Below are 13,688 nucleotides of genomic sequence, written 5' to 3' on the forward strand. Positions count from 1 at the left end.
GTATTAAGAACAAGTCTTTATTAATTTGTCTATACATTAAACCGACACTAATACTTTTTTTTTAAACCGACACTAATACGATATGCTAGAATTTGAGAAATTCAAGTAACATGAGAGAAACTTACTTTAATTTGTATAACTAGATTTTGACCCGCGCTTTCAAAGCACGGGTTTATTTTTGTTTTTTTTTTTCAATTGACAAATATTTAGTAAATATCACATTTTCATATATTTGTGCTTTATTTTATAAAAGACTTAAAATTTTTATCTTTATTTATCGTATTTCATTTTAAATGACTATTTATGTTAAAAAAATTAAATTGGTATAACTCTGATAAATTAATTTTATTATGGGGTTAATATTTTAATTAAAAAATTATATACTTTTAATAAAGATTTATACTTTTCAATCAAAAAATTCAATTATTTTTATGAATGCTTAAATTATATTAAGAAAAGAAAAAAAATAATAATTAAGAATAGTTGAAAAAAAATTATTTTAACTTGGACTCAATGCCCCAAAAGAAAGAAAAAAAGTGAGAATTGAATCTGATTTTTTAATAGGCCAAATGGTCCAAGAGAGATTTGATTTGGGCTGGATCCAAAAATAATGACCCAATATAGATTTGTTATTAATATTACTTAATTGCCCTTAATGAAAAATGCAATGTTAGTGAAGGAAACATGCCCCTAAGGTAATTATGACAATAGGATTCTGCTTTAATAGTATAGATTTTTTCTATTGGCTTAATACATTCAAAATGAACAAAATGAGTTTAATTAAGTAAAAAAGGGAGAAAATGAGATAACTTGTCAAAGATGGTGAATGAAAGCGAAAGCTTTACTGTTTTCTCATCTCAGATAGTCCAATGATTTATATGAGTGATTATTAGAAGTTGAAGTGTATATCATGATGCTGAGCTGGCATGTGGATTCACTAAGCCCTTACGTCAGTCCATCACAGTGTTGACCCTTTCTCCACGCTGACCCACCACGTCTTCGCTTTCTAGACTCTCTTCTTGCTATTTCCTTTGATTATTATTTTCTCTTCTTGGTCTTATGGTCTTTGACTTTGTCTCGTAGCCAATTATAGGACACACGTCATGACTCTTGTGGATATCATAGAGGCAAACCAATATCAATATGTACTGTACTTCTTTTTTTTTTTTTTTTTATCTATAAAGGAATTCTAAGAGCACCATTATCAGATTTCTATGTCAATATCTAATAAAAATATTAATATTAATATTTTAATTTTAAAACTAATTTGATTTATTTTTTAATTTTTTTTAAAACACTAGTGAAACATTTGGAATAGTAATCTTTCAAATATGTGGGAAAAGTTCTCAAACGAAAATATTTATTTTTTGTATGAATATGATTTTTTTCTATTTTGACTTGTTCCCTCCCTTAAATGAGTTGCTATAATCGAATAAGAATGGATAAAAGCTCGGGGGATTGACGTGAGGGGATATATTTTAATTTTGAGAACATGTTTAAGAACTCGTCAATGTGGATGCCTTAATATACTAGCCTTTGAGATTTTGCCAACAAACAAAAACTTTAAGATTTAATGTTTTCTACAAATTTTAGTTGCGTTATGCTCGCATTTTACTTCTAGCATTTAATGCCATGAAGGTTAATTTATCGCTATTTCATTCTGTTCGTGAGCCTGAGCCAATTGTAAAGTGTAAACATTGACAAAACTGCCTACAAATTACTCAAACTTTTTGAGAACTTCAATGGTTTTTACAATGTACTATGCTTAAAACCTTTTTTTTTGTTAATGACGATTTAAATTACGTATGTCTCAGTATATACGAATATTTTATTGAGAGACTTAAGGACGGCAGGATGCCATACAAGTTGAAGTAAAGAATAAAATATAAACAAATCTAACCCTTAAAAAGAAAAAAGGAATGAGAAGTAAAAGCTTCACGATACCGAAGGCAGAGAGAGGCACGTTGAGCACGTGCAGAAACTGATTGTAACACGTTTTTTGCGCTGACCAACGTTTTCCTTCACTATCTCGCCGCGTCATAAGTTTTTCACTTTATCTTCTCCTAATACGTTTTCTATCTCCCACTGATCAATTAGATTCTATGGATTAGTACTAAACACCTCTAATATTTAATTAATAACGGTCGATCACCAACTCTTGTTCCTTTTACTTTTTTAAATGCCTATGAAATAATTCATCAACTCTCATTTATTAACTAATTAAAAATAAATATCTCAGCAGCTTTGAACCGTCAATTTCATATACAGGAGTGAGAAAATATTAAAATAGTGCTATATGTGAAATTGCTTTTTTTCCTTTTTCATATATAAAGGAATCACTATTCAGTTCTCACTAGATCAGAATAATAGACCATACATGATTTTGAAGATGACAAATATCCACATTCCAGAAAATAACGCACATGTTCCCAAAAATTAATTTTTTCAAAAAAAAATATCTCAGAGGAAATTAGTTAATACATAAATGTTCTCATAATTTGATTAGCAAATTAGAGATAATACATAAATGTTCTCATAATTTGATTAGCAAATTAGAGATATGATTGCATATATGTGTACTGCAGCCTTTCACATTGGTGTTTACAAACAAAAATCTCCAACTGTAACCACCTAAAATCACATGTATGTTTTCTTTTAAAAATTAACTATCGTACACACAAACACACATCATACGAACATAATACATGTATTATCCACAGACTCTAAAAGAAAAGGAAAAAGAAAGAAATTTCAATTTTGGAAGAATCAAGAGGATAAGCTGGCTTCGATACCAGTAGTGGACATCTATTGGAACATGGAAGTTTCTTCAACATGCCACTTGAGAATCTCTCTCGCATACCTCAGTGCATTATCCACAGTATCACTATCCAAGCTCATTAGAACCACTTGCAGGTTCTTAGAGGAACCTCCTCGATTTTCTCTTCTAGGAGATTGAATTTGGTTAGGACCAGGAGGAACCTTTTGTCAGCTAGGATCGGGTGAGTCACCATGCTCTCGAATAGCTGTTTGTTTGCTATCATCTTGTTCACAAGGACTCCCTCGATGTCTTCTATGTATTCTCCATAATCTGTTAGTGAGACGCAGAATATCACCAAGTCGGCGTCTTCAAACATTTCCAGCAGTTTTCAGTTTTCTCCCAAGGCTTCTTGGTTTTAACCGGATGAGTTGGTATATTTTACATTTACATTAGATATTTAGTTTTGAGTTTAATTAAAAAATTATTCTCATAAATTATAAAGTTTACATATACAAAAAATAAACTAGACATATTTGTTGATTTACACTAATATTTTTGTTTAATTTAATAGATTTAGACTAATTAAGATCGATTTAGATAAATTTTAACTAATTAAACCAATTTGAATTGTATAAATAAAATTTTAGAATAGTGGTTTTTTTATTTGTTCATGAATGCATTTTCCATTCCATTTTATAGTAAATTTTGCAGTTATGTTGAAGATGATCTGAAGCATGTCTACCTTCATCCATATCCTAATGATAATAGTATTTTATATTTTTGTTTAGAGAATATTTAATATTATTTAATTATCAATAGATTGGTCGGGTCTCTAAGGAACTAATTTGTAATTTATAAGATTCTCTAGACATTATTTGCAAAGTGATTTTGACACAGATATTCTATTGAATCATTTTCACTAAACAAATTTTCTATTGAATCATTTTCGCTAAATAAACGTGACATGACAATGCTACAAAGATGACATAGCGTATAAATAAATGTGACATGGATGATTTTAATTAATGCTAATTTATATTTTTGGTAAAATTTTTAGAATATAGTAATAAATTATACATCATCATTAAAGTAAAGGAAAATTGCCACAAATAGCACATTCATAGTACCACTTTTCATGTTTACACTAATCATTTTTACCTTCACTTTTAATAAAGGGTAAAAGACAATTATACCCTTAGAGTTAACTAATCTTGACTTAAGGGTTTAGAGTTGAGGGGTGGGGTAGGGTTTTGGAATGTGAAATTTAGGATTCTAATAAATATATAAATAAATATTTACAAAATATAAAAAAAAAATTTAAAAATAGTTTCAAACATAATTTTCATTCTTCAAAAAGAAATTTGAAAAAAAAATTCAAAAAATATTTTTTATAAAAAAGTTTGAATTTGAAAAAAGTATAACTCGAAAATATAAAAAAATTTTACTTTTTATTTATTTTTTTCTATTTTTTTTTATTTTTTTATTATTATTTTATTTATTTTTTTTATTAAAGTAATGATTTATTATATATATAAATAACAAGACATAAGAGTCTTTTGCCACTTAATGAATAAGGTATTTTTGAAAATGTCTCTTTAGTGGTGGTAAAAATAAAAAGTGGTACCATGAAAGTGGTAAACATGTAATTTCCCCTAAAGTAAATTTGTTGAAATATATCATTAAATAATATAATAATATTCTACTAATTTCGACATATTATTTATTTCTGTTTTTACATTTATAAAATTTTATTACCAAAAAATTACATGTTTTTTGTCCAATAATATAGTAAAAAAAACAAGAATCTCGCTCACTTTGAACAAGACATTCCAATAGTAACACTCTACGCCATATTTTAATAAGTAATCAGGCAGCCTAGAAGTAGCCCAATTGGTAAAGTATAAATAAAAGAGTTATGTTTAGGGTTTCCGCAACTCGTCTGAAACAATGTCGGACTCGGATTATTCTTATTCCACTGGTTCTTCTGCGTACCTCGTACCCCAAAGCTACTTTGACCAGAGAGATGTCAATAAGAGAGTATATCAGAGCCTGGATACCAAACTAATTGTGTAGGATTTGTGCATTTTGTCATGGACGTAAGTGTTCTTTCCTTTTACTCTATGATTTTGATTAGAAAGAGTTATACTTTTCACCCAGCATCCGATTTTTTCTCAATAGTCTCACACCGTAGCTGTTACTCGAGCATCTAACCGAGCAATTTACAAGTGCATCCGCTTTGTTGGTAACGTTGGATGATATGAGCCCCATGGATGACGAAGATTAGCCCTTAGGACAACTGAAGGCAAATGCGATTTATATTTCAAAGTATCTCAGGAATGACACTATCCTAAAGTTTATTGGTGATAACTTCCCATTGAATTTGGATACTAGCTCAGCTAAATCAAGTGAATAAAGGACAATTTTACTGATTAAAACCAAAGCTCGCTTGGACACATGTGAAACCATCATCGATCGTCTGATGCGGCTAAAATTTGTTACTTGTTGGTTTGCGTCTTACTTAATGTTACTAAATATCATCTATATCTCTGCAATAGTTAAAGATAACATGTAATATACATATAGAGGGTGTATTCAACTAATAAGATTTTCAAGTAATTTGTATTAAAATGACAAATCCGCTATTATTCAAACGTGGATTTTAAAAAACACTTTAAAATCCAATGTTATTGAACTTGTCATTTCATAAAACACTCTGAAATCTATTGCTATTGAACAAAATTTAAGTTGGAGATTTTAGAGTACTTTAATTATTTCTAGAGCGTTTGAGGAAAATTCTTTAGTTATAAATTTAAAAAATCCAAATCTCACTATTTTAGATGAAATTTTAGAGTGTTTTAACAAAAATAACACCAAATTATCTAATTCTCCTGCAATCATCTACAAACTCATTAAAAATCAAATTACTTCAAATTTCAGATTACCTTCCCATAATCTTGAATCTGAAGGAAGAATCAAATAAGATATTAATGCGAGATTAATTCTAACTAAAAGAATAGTTAGAATAAAAGTTAGAATATTTTGTAACACAGACTGCATTCAAAACAATATTCCATGCGAGCACGGACACGTCCCTAGTTATAAATAAATATCTAAGCACCTTAAACGGTCCATTTTATATACATGAACGAATGAATAGTACTATATCTGGATCGAGTACATCTAATTAAGGTGATAAAGCAAGATTATTGAATTTGATTTTTCCTTTTTTAAACATTGAGTGCCTCCTTCATTAGTTAAGCAAGATAATTGAATTTGATTAGCAAATTTGAGATATGACTGCATATATGTGTATTGTAGCCTTTCACATTGGTGTTTACAAATATAATCTCCCAACTGTAATCACTTTAAATCACATGTATTTTTTCTTTAAAGATTTAACTGTTGCACACAGTACACAGACGCATCATACAAACATAATACATGTGTTATCCACAAACTCTAAGAAAAAGGAAAAAAAAAAAGAAAAAGAATTTTCAAATTTGGAAGAATCAAGAGGATAAGCTGGCCTCGATACTAGTAGTGGACATCTCTTGGAACATGGAAGTTTCTTCAACATGCCACTTGAGAATCTCTCTCGCATACCTAAGTGCATTATCCACAGTATCACTCTCCAAGCTCACTTGAGAAACAAACAGCTTCGGCCTAAAAGACCTACCACCACCACGCATCGAAAAGGGTTCCACGAGTGAATCATACAGTCTCTTGAACTGATACCCTATGTAATGGAAAGCACGCTGAGCCATCGGAGGGTTGTGTCTGCTCGTCTGGTTCTGGCTGATCAACGGGTTGAAGTCTTCGAACCACTCACAGGTTCTCAAAGGAACCTCCTCGATTTTCTCTTCTAGGAGATCGAATTTGGTTAGGACCAGGAGGAACCTTTTGCCAGCTAGGATCGGGTGATTCACCATGCTCTCGAAGAGCTGTTTGTTTGCAATCATCTTGTTCACAAGGACACCGTCAGCATCTTCAATGTACTCTCCATAATCTGTTAGTGAGACGCAGAATATCACCAAGTCGGCGTCTTCGAACATTTCCAGCAATTTCCAGTTTTCTCGTAGGCATCTTGGTTTTAACCGGATGAGTTGGTACCTGATTAAAGAGAGAAGGTAAGTTCAATTGTTCATATAGTTGGAATGCAACACAAGGAAAAAGGGAATAGAACTAACTTCATTTCTGGATCGTGTTGATAATCGATCTCAAGAGAGTCTTCTTGAGCTGTTGATGGGAATGAGAACTCCACACAAGAAAGTCCTTCTATAGACGAGATTCCTTCCGCTTGCAATATGTCCATCTCAGAAGGATTGTATTCTGCTCTCGAGATCTCCAGAATCTGACAGTAGGAAAAAGAAAATTTACGTTAGCTTCTAGCGTTTATAGACACGAAAGCATTTGATGCAAACTCTTACTCGTCCAAGAAAATAAACAGCGTTTCTGGGAAGTGTATCGCGGAGTCTTTTGTACGTGGCTTGTATGGCAGGTACTCTCCAGAGCTCTGCAACGGTTTGAGCATTCTCCCGGCTTGACGCTGGAAATATCTTCAGGTTTCCTTCTTCCTTTTCTTTCAGAAGCCAATCTGAGAAATGTTTTAGCCTCGGGCTGATTGTGCTAACTGTTTTAGCCTTGCTCTCATCTCCCGTATTGTTCATCTCTTCTTCGTGTGCCTCAAGAACCATGGCCAGATAACCATAGAGGTTTGTTTGGATTATGACTTTGATTCTTTCACGCTCGTCTTCAGGGAATGGGACTTTATAAAGAGACCTTGCCTGAAAAAACCCAAAACAAGTCAATACTAGATGTGAAAGATTTAGAGTTATGTGGCATTAAAGATGAAGAGCTCTCACTTGTTTGTAAATGGTAGTGGCACCACATTTCTCTTCACCAATGAGAAGAAGCTTGTTAAGCATTTTATGCTCATATACAGGTTCATCATTTGGTTCTACTGCAGATGAAGTTGGTGGAGCTGGCAGAGAGAACACCACACAAGCAATCCTAGCTCGTTTCTGAGAAAGCATATCCACAATTCTATAAGGTTTGTTATATTCATACGTTGTGAACAAACGCTCAGAAAATCATTTACCTTACTCCAGATGTTCCCCATGATACGGTTCTGACCTTCTTCCTGGTAACTTCCATCTGAATTAACCCAAAAATGAGGCTTCCCTTCACACTGCACCCCAACCATCTAACATCAAAAGCAAAAGAGGCAACTCAGTTTCACATGATAAGTTAAAGAAGAAGAAGAAAGAAGAGTTTGTCCACACCTTGAGCATTGTGAGCTCACTCTTGGTTATCTCCCTATTATTAATGAAAATCCCACTATCACCATTACTCGCTTCCTTCTTGATGTTCCCTCCTATGTTCATGTGAGGACTTATAATCTGACAAGGCTTCTCTCCCACCTTTCCCCAATACCCAGCAACCTTATCATACCAATACTCACCAGGTTTCAGCTTTTTAGGCGGGTTAGGACACGTCTGCAACATGTAAAGCTCTTCCTCATCCAAACCCTTCCCGTTCACAGCGATCAGCCTTGACGGCAGCTGATTCACCTTGCAGGAGATCTCAGCCTGCATGACTTGCTTAAGCTCCGAATCAGTGAGAACCCGCTTCAACATCCTCGAACACTTTCCAAGACTCTTCCTGTTGTCCTCTGCTATTCCGAAACCGATGCAAGTCTGACACTTTCTTCCTTCAGGCATCGCCCCCATGGCTCTCCGCACGCAGTTTGAACAGTACTTAGCGCAGCAGACAATGCAGAGTTCCTTCTCAGTAAACCTGTTTCCCATCAAGCATCGGTAGCAAGATCCTTTCTTACCTTTCCTTTCAGCTACAGGCGTCGCAGCAGCAGCTATACTCTCCTCATCAGAGTTGTAAAAGCTTTCATCACATCCATTACCTTCACTTGGTACATCGAATCTCACACGGTTTCCTTGTCCATCATCCGAACAATCATCACCCTCTGACTCCTCTATTACTTCTCCTGATGATGATGGTGAATCAACTGCTACCTCCAACCTCTTAGATGATGATGATGCTGATGCTGATGATCCGGAAACTAAACTAGGACTAGCTGCAGAGTCAACCAAAACATTCTTCTTCTTCTCAGGTGGTTTCTTGGTGACTCTATTAGCCTCCCTAACGAGAGGCTGGACCACAGGGTAAGAAACATCACCACTGGACAAGGAAGAGAACGAAACGGGAAGAGCTGTAGGGATCTGATCAACTTGGACGGGATTAGCTCGTGGAAGATTAGCAATAAGAGGACCTTTATACTCCTCTGCAAATGAATAATCAATCTGAAAACTATCACTATCATCTTCATTAGGAATCGGCGATGGTAAAGCTGAGAACTTTCTTAGAATCTTAGCCATCTTCTTACCAAATTAAGCACAAACCACACCCAAAAAAAGACCTAATCCCTAAAATTTCCTAATTCGGAAACTATTGATTAAATAGTCAATCAATCAATCAATCAATGAACAAAAAGGACTCAGCTCTACATATATATATCAGATTGATTACAGAAAGCTCTTTTATTAGATTTGGGAAAGGGACAAAAGTCGATTTTTTGAGATGCAAAGAGGAAGAGGAGTTGAAAGAGTGAGGAAAGGAAAAAGGAAGAAAGAGAGATGGTTGGATCGTCTTATCTCTCATACACACTAGTAAAAGACGACGAGGAAGACTTTTCTCGCAGATGATTGAAAGTTAATTTTCCGGGAAAATTCTCGCCGTCAACGCGGGGTTGGGAGAGGAGTTGTTGTTAAAACGCTGCGTTGAGAGGGTCAAATAGAGGGTACTTTCGTAAAACCGTGGTCATTTTTCTAACAACCACATGTTGGGAATAACCGGAATCACGCGGTTAGTAGGAAACCGGATGTGGAATTGTTTTCGGTTTAGTGATTGATTGATTGATTGACTATTTGAAGGATTTATTGCAGGAGTAATTCTTGGGTTCACCCCCTAAGGTGAACCTCTAGGTTCACCAACCAATAGGATTTCATTATTTCAAATTTGATATCTTCTAAAAAAGGAAACAAAATATTGTCAAGTTATATTATGTTTTTAAAATAAAAAGGTAAAAAAAATAATAGTTACAAAAAAAAAGTTTTTTTTAAAAAAATATTGTTAACGTCGTCAGCAAAATACTAAATCCTAAATCCTAATCCTAAACCCTAAATTTTAATCCCTAAACCCTAAATCCGAAACCCTAAACCCTTGGATAAATCCTAAACCCTTGGGTAAATCCTAAACCCTTGGATAAATCATAAACTCTAAATCAAAAACACTGAACACAAAAATCATAAACCCTTGAATGTTTTAGCGTTTAGGGATTAGGATTTAGGGTTTCGGATTTAGGGTTTAGGGATTAGAATTTAGCGTTTAGGGATTAGGATTTAGGGTTTAGTATTTTGCTGACGACGTTAACAATATTTTTTAAAAAAAACTTTTTTTTTTGTAACTATTATTTTTTTTACCTTTTTATTTTAAAAACATAATATAACTTGACAATATTTTGTTTCCTTTTTTAGAAGATATCAAATTTGAAATAATGAAATCCTATTGGTTGGTGAACCTAGAGGTTCACCTTAGGGGGTGAACCCAAGAATTACTCTTATACATGTGTTGTATATATATTGTTCACGATGGAGTCTCTTGTCAAACTAGTAATTTAATTTTTACCATGAAATGAACTTTTGTAATTAGTAATCATGTATCTTGTAAATGTAATTTTGAAAGACCAATTCTATCGAAGACAGAACGACCCATCAATATTGTATTTTATAAAGTTGCAACCACCATCTTATAAAAGTCTTTCATCTTATAAAGTTGCAACCACGATATTATAAACTAAACACACAGAGAAGACAAAACATGTTTGATTTAGTCTTTGTCCTTGTTACAAATTTACGGAAAGGAATAATTTTACAATTTCTTTGAAAAGATCTTTTTTTTTTAAGTAAAAGAAGCAAAACTCATCATTACGTGAAAACCACTAAGCCCGTGTTGACTCACTCTTTAGCTGACTTGGCACAAATCACTTCGTTGACATTGTCATAAAATTGAAAAACATTCCTCCGAGTCTCCGACTCTTCCCCGTCGTGAAGACCGTCATCGTGACTGATGATCGATGACGGCGCATTTTCGTAAATAATCACACTAAGCTCCTCCGACCACTCTTTTTTTATTTTCCCAAAGAACTCCACGCGCAACTCCCTGCTTCTGGCTCGTCTATCTCCCTCCACGCCGCCATCTTCTCCGACACGCGCCACACTTTCACCGACTTATCCAAACTTCCACTATATACAATCCACTTCCTGTCTCCTTCACCAACCGTAGAGACTTTTCCTCCTTTACCGCGGCAAGCCCGTTCCTCCTCCACGGCTAAACACTTAACAGGTCCCATGTGCCCCGTCAAAACAGACAAACACTCATGAGACCCATCAGACGTGTCCCGCCTCCACACACATATGTTCTTGTCCGCAGAACCACTCAACAGCAAGTTCCCCGCTACAGCGAGACACAACACAGCGGACTTGTGCCCTTTTAGTATCCCACCGACGAACACGCGCTTCTTCGAACGCTGCCAATAGTTAACCACCCCGTCCGACGAACCGGAATAAACCATCGAAGACTTTAACTTAACCGCCAACGCCGTGACCGCGCTTTCTTGCTTTAACAAAACCTGAACCAACACGTGCCTCGTTTTGACTTGCATCTCACGTTTCCACACTTTCACCGTACCGTCCGCAGATCCCGTGAACACCAAGTCATCGAAACCGACCATGACCGAGTTTATCGCGTCCTCGTGCGCGTGTATCGACTCCAAACACTTTGAATCGGACACTCTCCACACTTTGATCGTCCTATCCCAAGAGCTCGAATACAACAAACCAACCTCCACGTCCATGCTAAGACTCGAAACGGCGTCGTGATGCTTCGTTTTCACCGAGTTTTTACCGCGGTAATGCTTAAGGTTTACCGAGCTTTTAACCAACGATTTAAACGTTGGCAATGTACCGACACGTTTGTACTTTCCCGGTTTTCTCTTCGAGACTTTCCATATCCGGATCTTACCGTCTTGATGACCGGTGAAGACCCGGTTATCTCCGAATATCACTATAGCCTTGATGAGCCCACTACTCGCTTTAAACCCGCCGTAGTCTTTTAAATTCTTCCAGACCCGAATGTTCTTTGAGTCCGAGCCCGTGTAGAGAAGGTCACCAGAAGCTGCTAGCGAGTATATATGACCTTCTTCACGTACAATGGACCCGACAAGACCATTGGTCTCTAGTACATTGTCTTCGTTGAAATCTGCGGCCCAAGGTGGTGACACACGGGCCCAAGGGGACATTACGCAAGGTGAACCGTCTCCGCTTGCTGGACCGCAGCTCATGGTCGAGGTTGAGACGCTGCTGAACCGTTGGTTGGTTAGGTTTGTGTTGATGATGATGGGGTCCACGGGAGGGAATATTCCGTCGTGGTCGGCTCTCAAGATGTCGCCAAATTTAGGCCTTGGTTTGTGGACATTATCGGTGATGATCTCGTGGCGATGGTGATTGTTGTTATATGGATCGGTTTGGAGGTCAACGACCATGGTACCACCACCCGCTTCGCTCCTCATCTCTTTCTTCAAGTCTTTGTCACAAAAGTCAAATGTTTGATTTTGAAAAGAGAGAATGTAATAGAATAGTGATGAAATCTCTTCTTACTTTTTTTTTAGGAGTTTTTTTGTTGGGTTGTGTGATAGGCTATGAATAAGAATGGTTGTTGATTTAGGTTGGCAAAGAGAGACAGAGATTTATATGGAGATATTGACGGGGAGATTGGAGGGTCTAGAGTATATTTTGACTTTTTGAGATGTTTTGTTTTTGTTTTGTCAACGGCTCTTGGGGATTGTTTATGGATTGTGGGAACTGATCTTATTAATGCACACTTGCATATATACACTAACGAAATATCAGAAAAGGTTGGTGAACATTATGTGATATGAGGCGGGGTGCTTCACACGTGGTTATACTAAAGGAACATTCTATGATAGTATATACAAATTTAAATACTAAGTTTATGAATTATTCTTAGTAGTTGTTACTACTAATCTTGCTATATTTAAAAAACACTAGTACCAGTTTGTCGACCTTTTTTTAAAAAATGATATCTATATTGTTCTCTTTCAAATGTCAAAAGTTAAAACATATATTTATTATACTGTTGCATATTTTTAAAGATATGTTAAATACTTAATCTATCAATCATATAGTTTTGTTGGGGTTGACACATTGCATGAATTAAGAACATTCTTTGTAAAATGCATTTAAGGTTCTTACCACACACGCACACACAATGCATTTGAGTAATACATTGGAATATTAGGCACATAAGCCGAAAGATACGTAAATCTCTTCCATCGCTTATTTCACATAGCTTTATTACCTAATATACTTTTTGTTTAGGCAAGATAATTAAACGAATGTACCATATTGTCAAGCATTTGTTGTCCTTATTCTACAAGGCCACAATACTTTGATATATCCATATAAATCATCTAAACGACGAATTATTCTTAAAACACATTATATCAAAACCATATTGTCAAGCATTTGTTGTCCTTGTTCCACAAGGCCACAATACTTTGATATATCCATATAAATCATCTAAACGACGAATTATTCTTAAAACACATTATATCAAAAGACTGTATACACCACTTGATAAGATTAGAAAAATTATCTTCGGCTTGTTTCCACTAGTTAATTGTTTAATTTTTATGCTTATCTCCATTGAGTTGGGTTTTACATAGAAAATAGCTCTTCTGTTTTTCCGAGCTGTAACAACTTGATAGCGCCTTCGAACTTAATTAGAATCTTTTCATTTACTATATAGTTTTTGAATCAATGGAATTAGAAGGATG

The 13,688-nt window shown here is 35.0% G+C and overlaps 2 protein-coding genes across 2 annotated transcripts; both read right to left on the reverse strand.

Moving 5' to 3' along the window:
• Nucleotides 1-6,115: 6,115 nt before the first annotated feature.
• LOC106354941 (extra-large guanine nucleotide-binding protein 2) lies at nt 6,116-9,498 on the reverse strand. The gene is made up of 6 exons (XM_013794997.3): nt 8,041-9,498; nt 7,857-7,961; nt 7,621-7,779; nt 7,186-7,542; nt 6,946-7,109; nt 6,116-6,868 (listed from the first exon to the last, which is right to left on the reverse strand). Exons 1-6 carry the CDS (start codon nt 9,148-9,150, stop codon nt 6,268-6,270), a joined length of 2,496 nt encoding a protein of 831 aa, XP_013650451.2. The 5' UTR covers nt 9,151-9,498; the 3' UTR covers nt 6,116-6,267.
• Nucleotides 9,499-10,598: 1,100 nt separating this feature from the next.
• On the reverse strand, nt 10,599-12,891 carry LOC106354341 (protein JINGUBANG-like). Its single transcript, XM_048779151.1, has one exon. The coding sequence runs from the start codon at nt 12,399-12,401 to the stop codon at nt 10,962-10,964; it is 1,440 nt and encodes a 479-aa protein (XP_048635108.1). The 5' UTR covers nt 12,402-12,891; the 3' UTR covers nt 10,599-10,961.
• Between the last annotated feature and the right edge of the window lie 797 nt (nt 12,892-13,688).

Source organism: Brassica napus, chromosome A1 (assembly GCF_020379485.1).
Source record: "Brassica napus cultivar Da-Ae chromosome A1, Da-Ae, whole genome shotgun sequence".
Lineage (NCBI taxonomy): Eukaryota > Viridiplantae > Streptophyta > Magnoliopsida > Brassicales > Brassicaceae > Brassica > Brassica napus.

Coding starts and splice junctions, on each gene's coding strand:
- LOC106354941 (XM_013794997.3), bottom strand. CDS start 9,150: ATGGCTAAGATTCTAAGAAAGTTCTCAGCTTTACCATCGCCGATTCCT. Junction 7,962..8,040: donor GTGAGCTCACAATGCTCAAG/GTGTGGACAAAC, acceptor TTTTGATGTTAG/ATGGTTGGGGTGCAGTGTGA. Junction 6,869..6,945: donor CAACACGATCCAGAAATGAA/GTTAGTTCTATT, acceptor CTCTTTAATCAG/GTACCAACTCATCCGGTTAA.
- LOC106354341 (XM_048779151.1), bottom strand. CDS start 12,401: ATGAGGAGCGAAGCGGGTGGTGGTACCATGGTCGTTGACCTCCAAACC.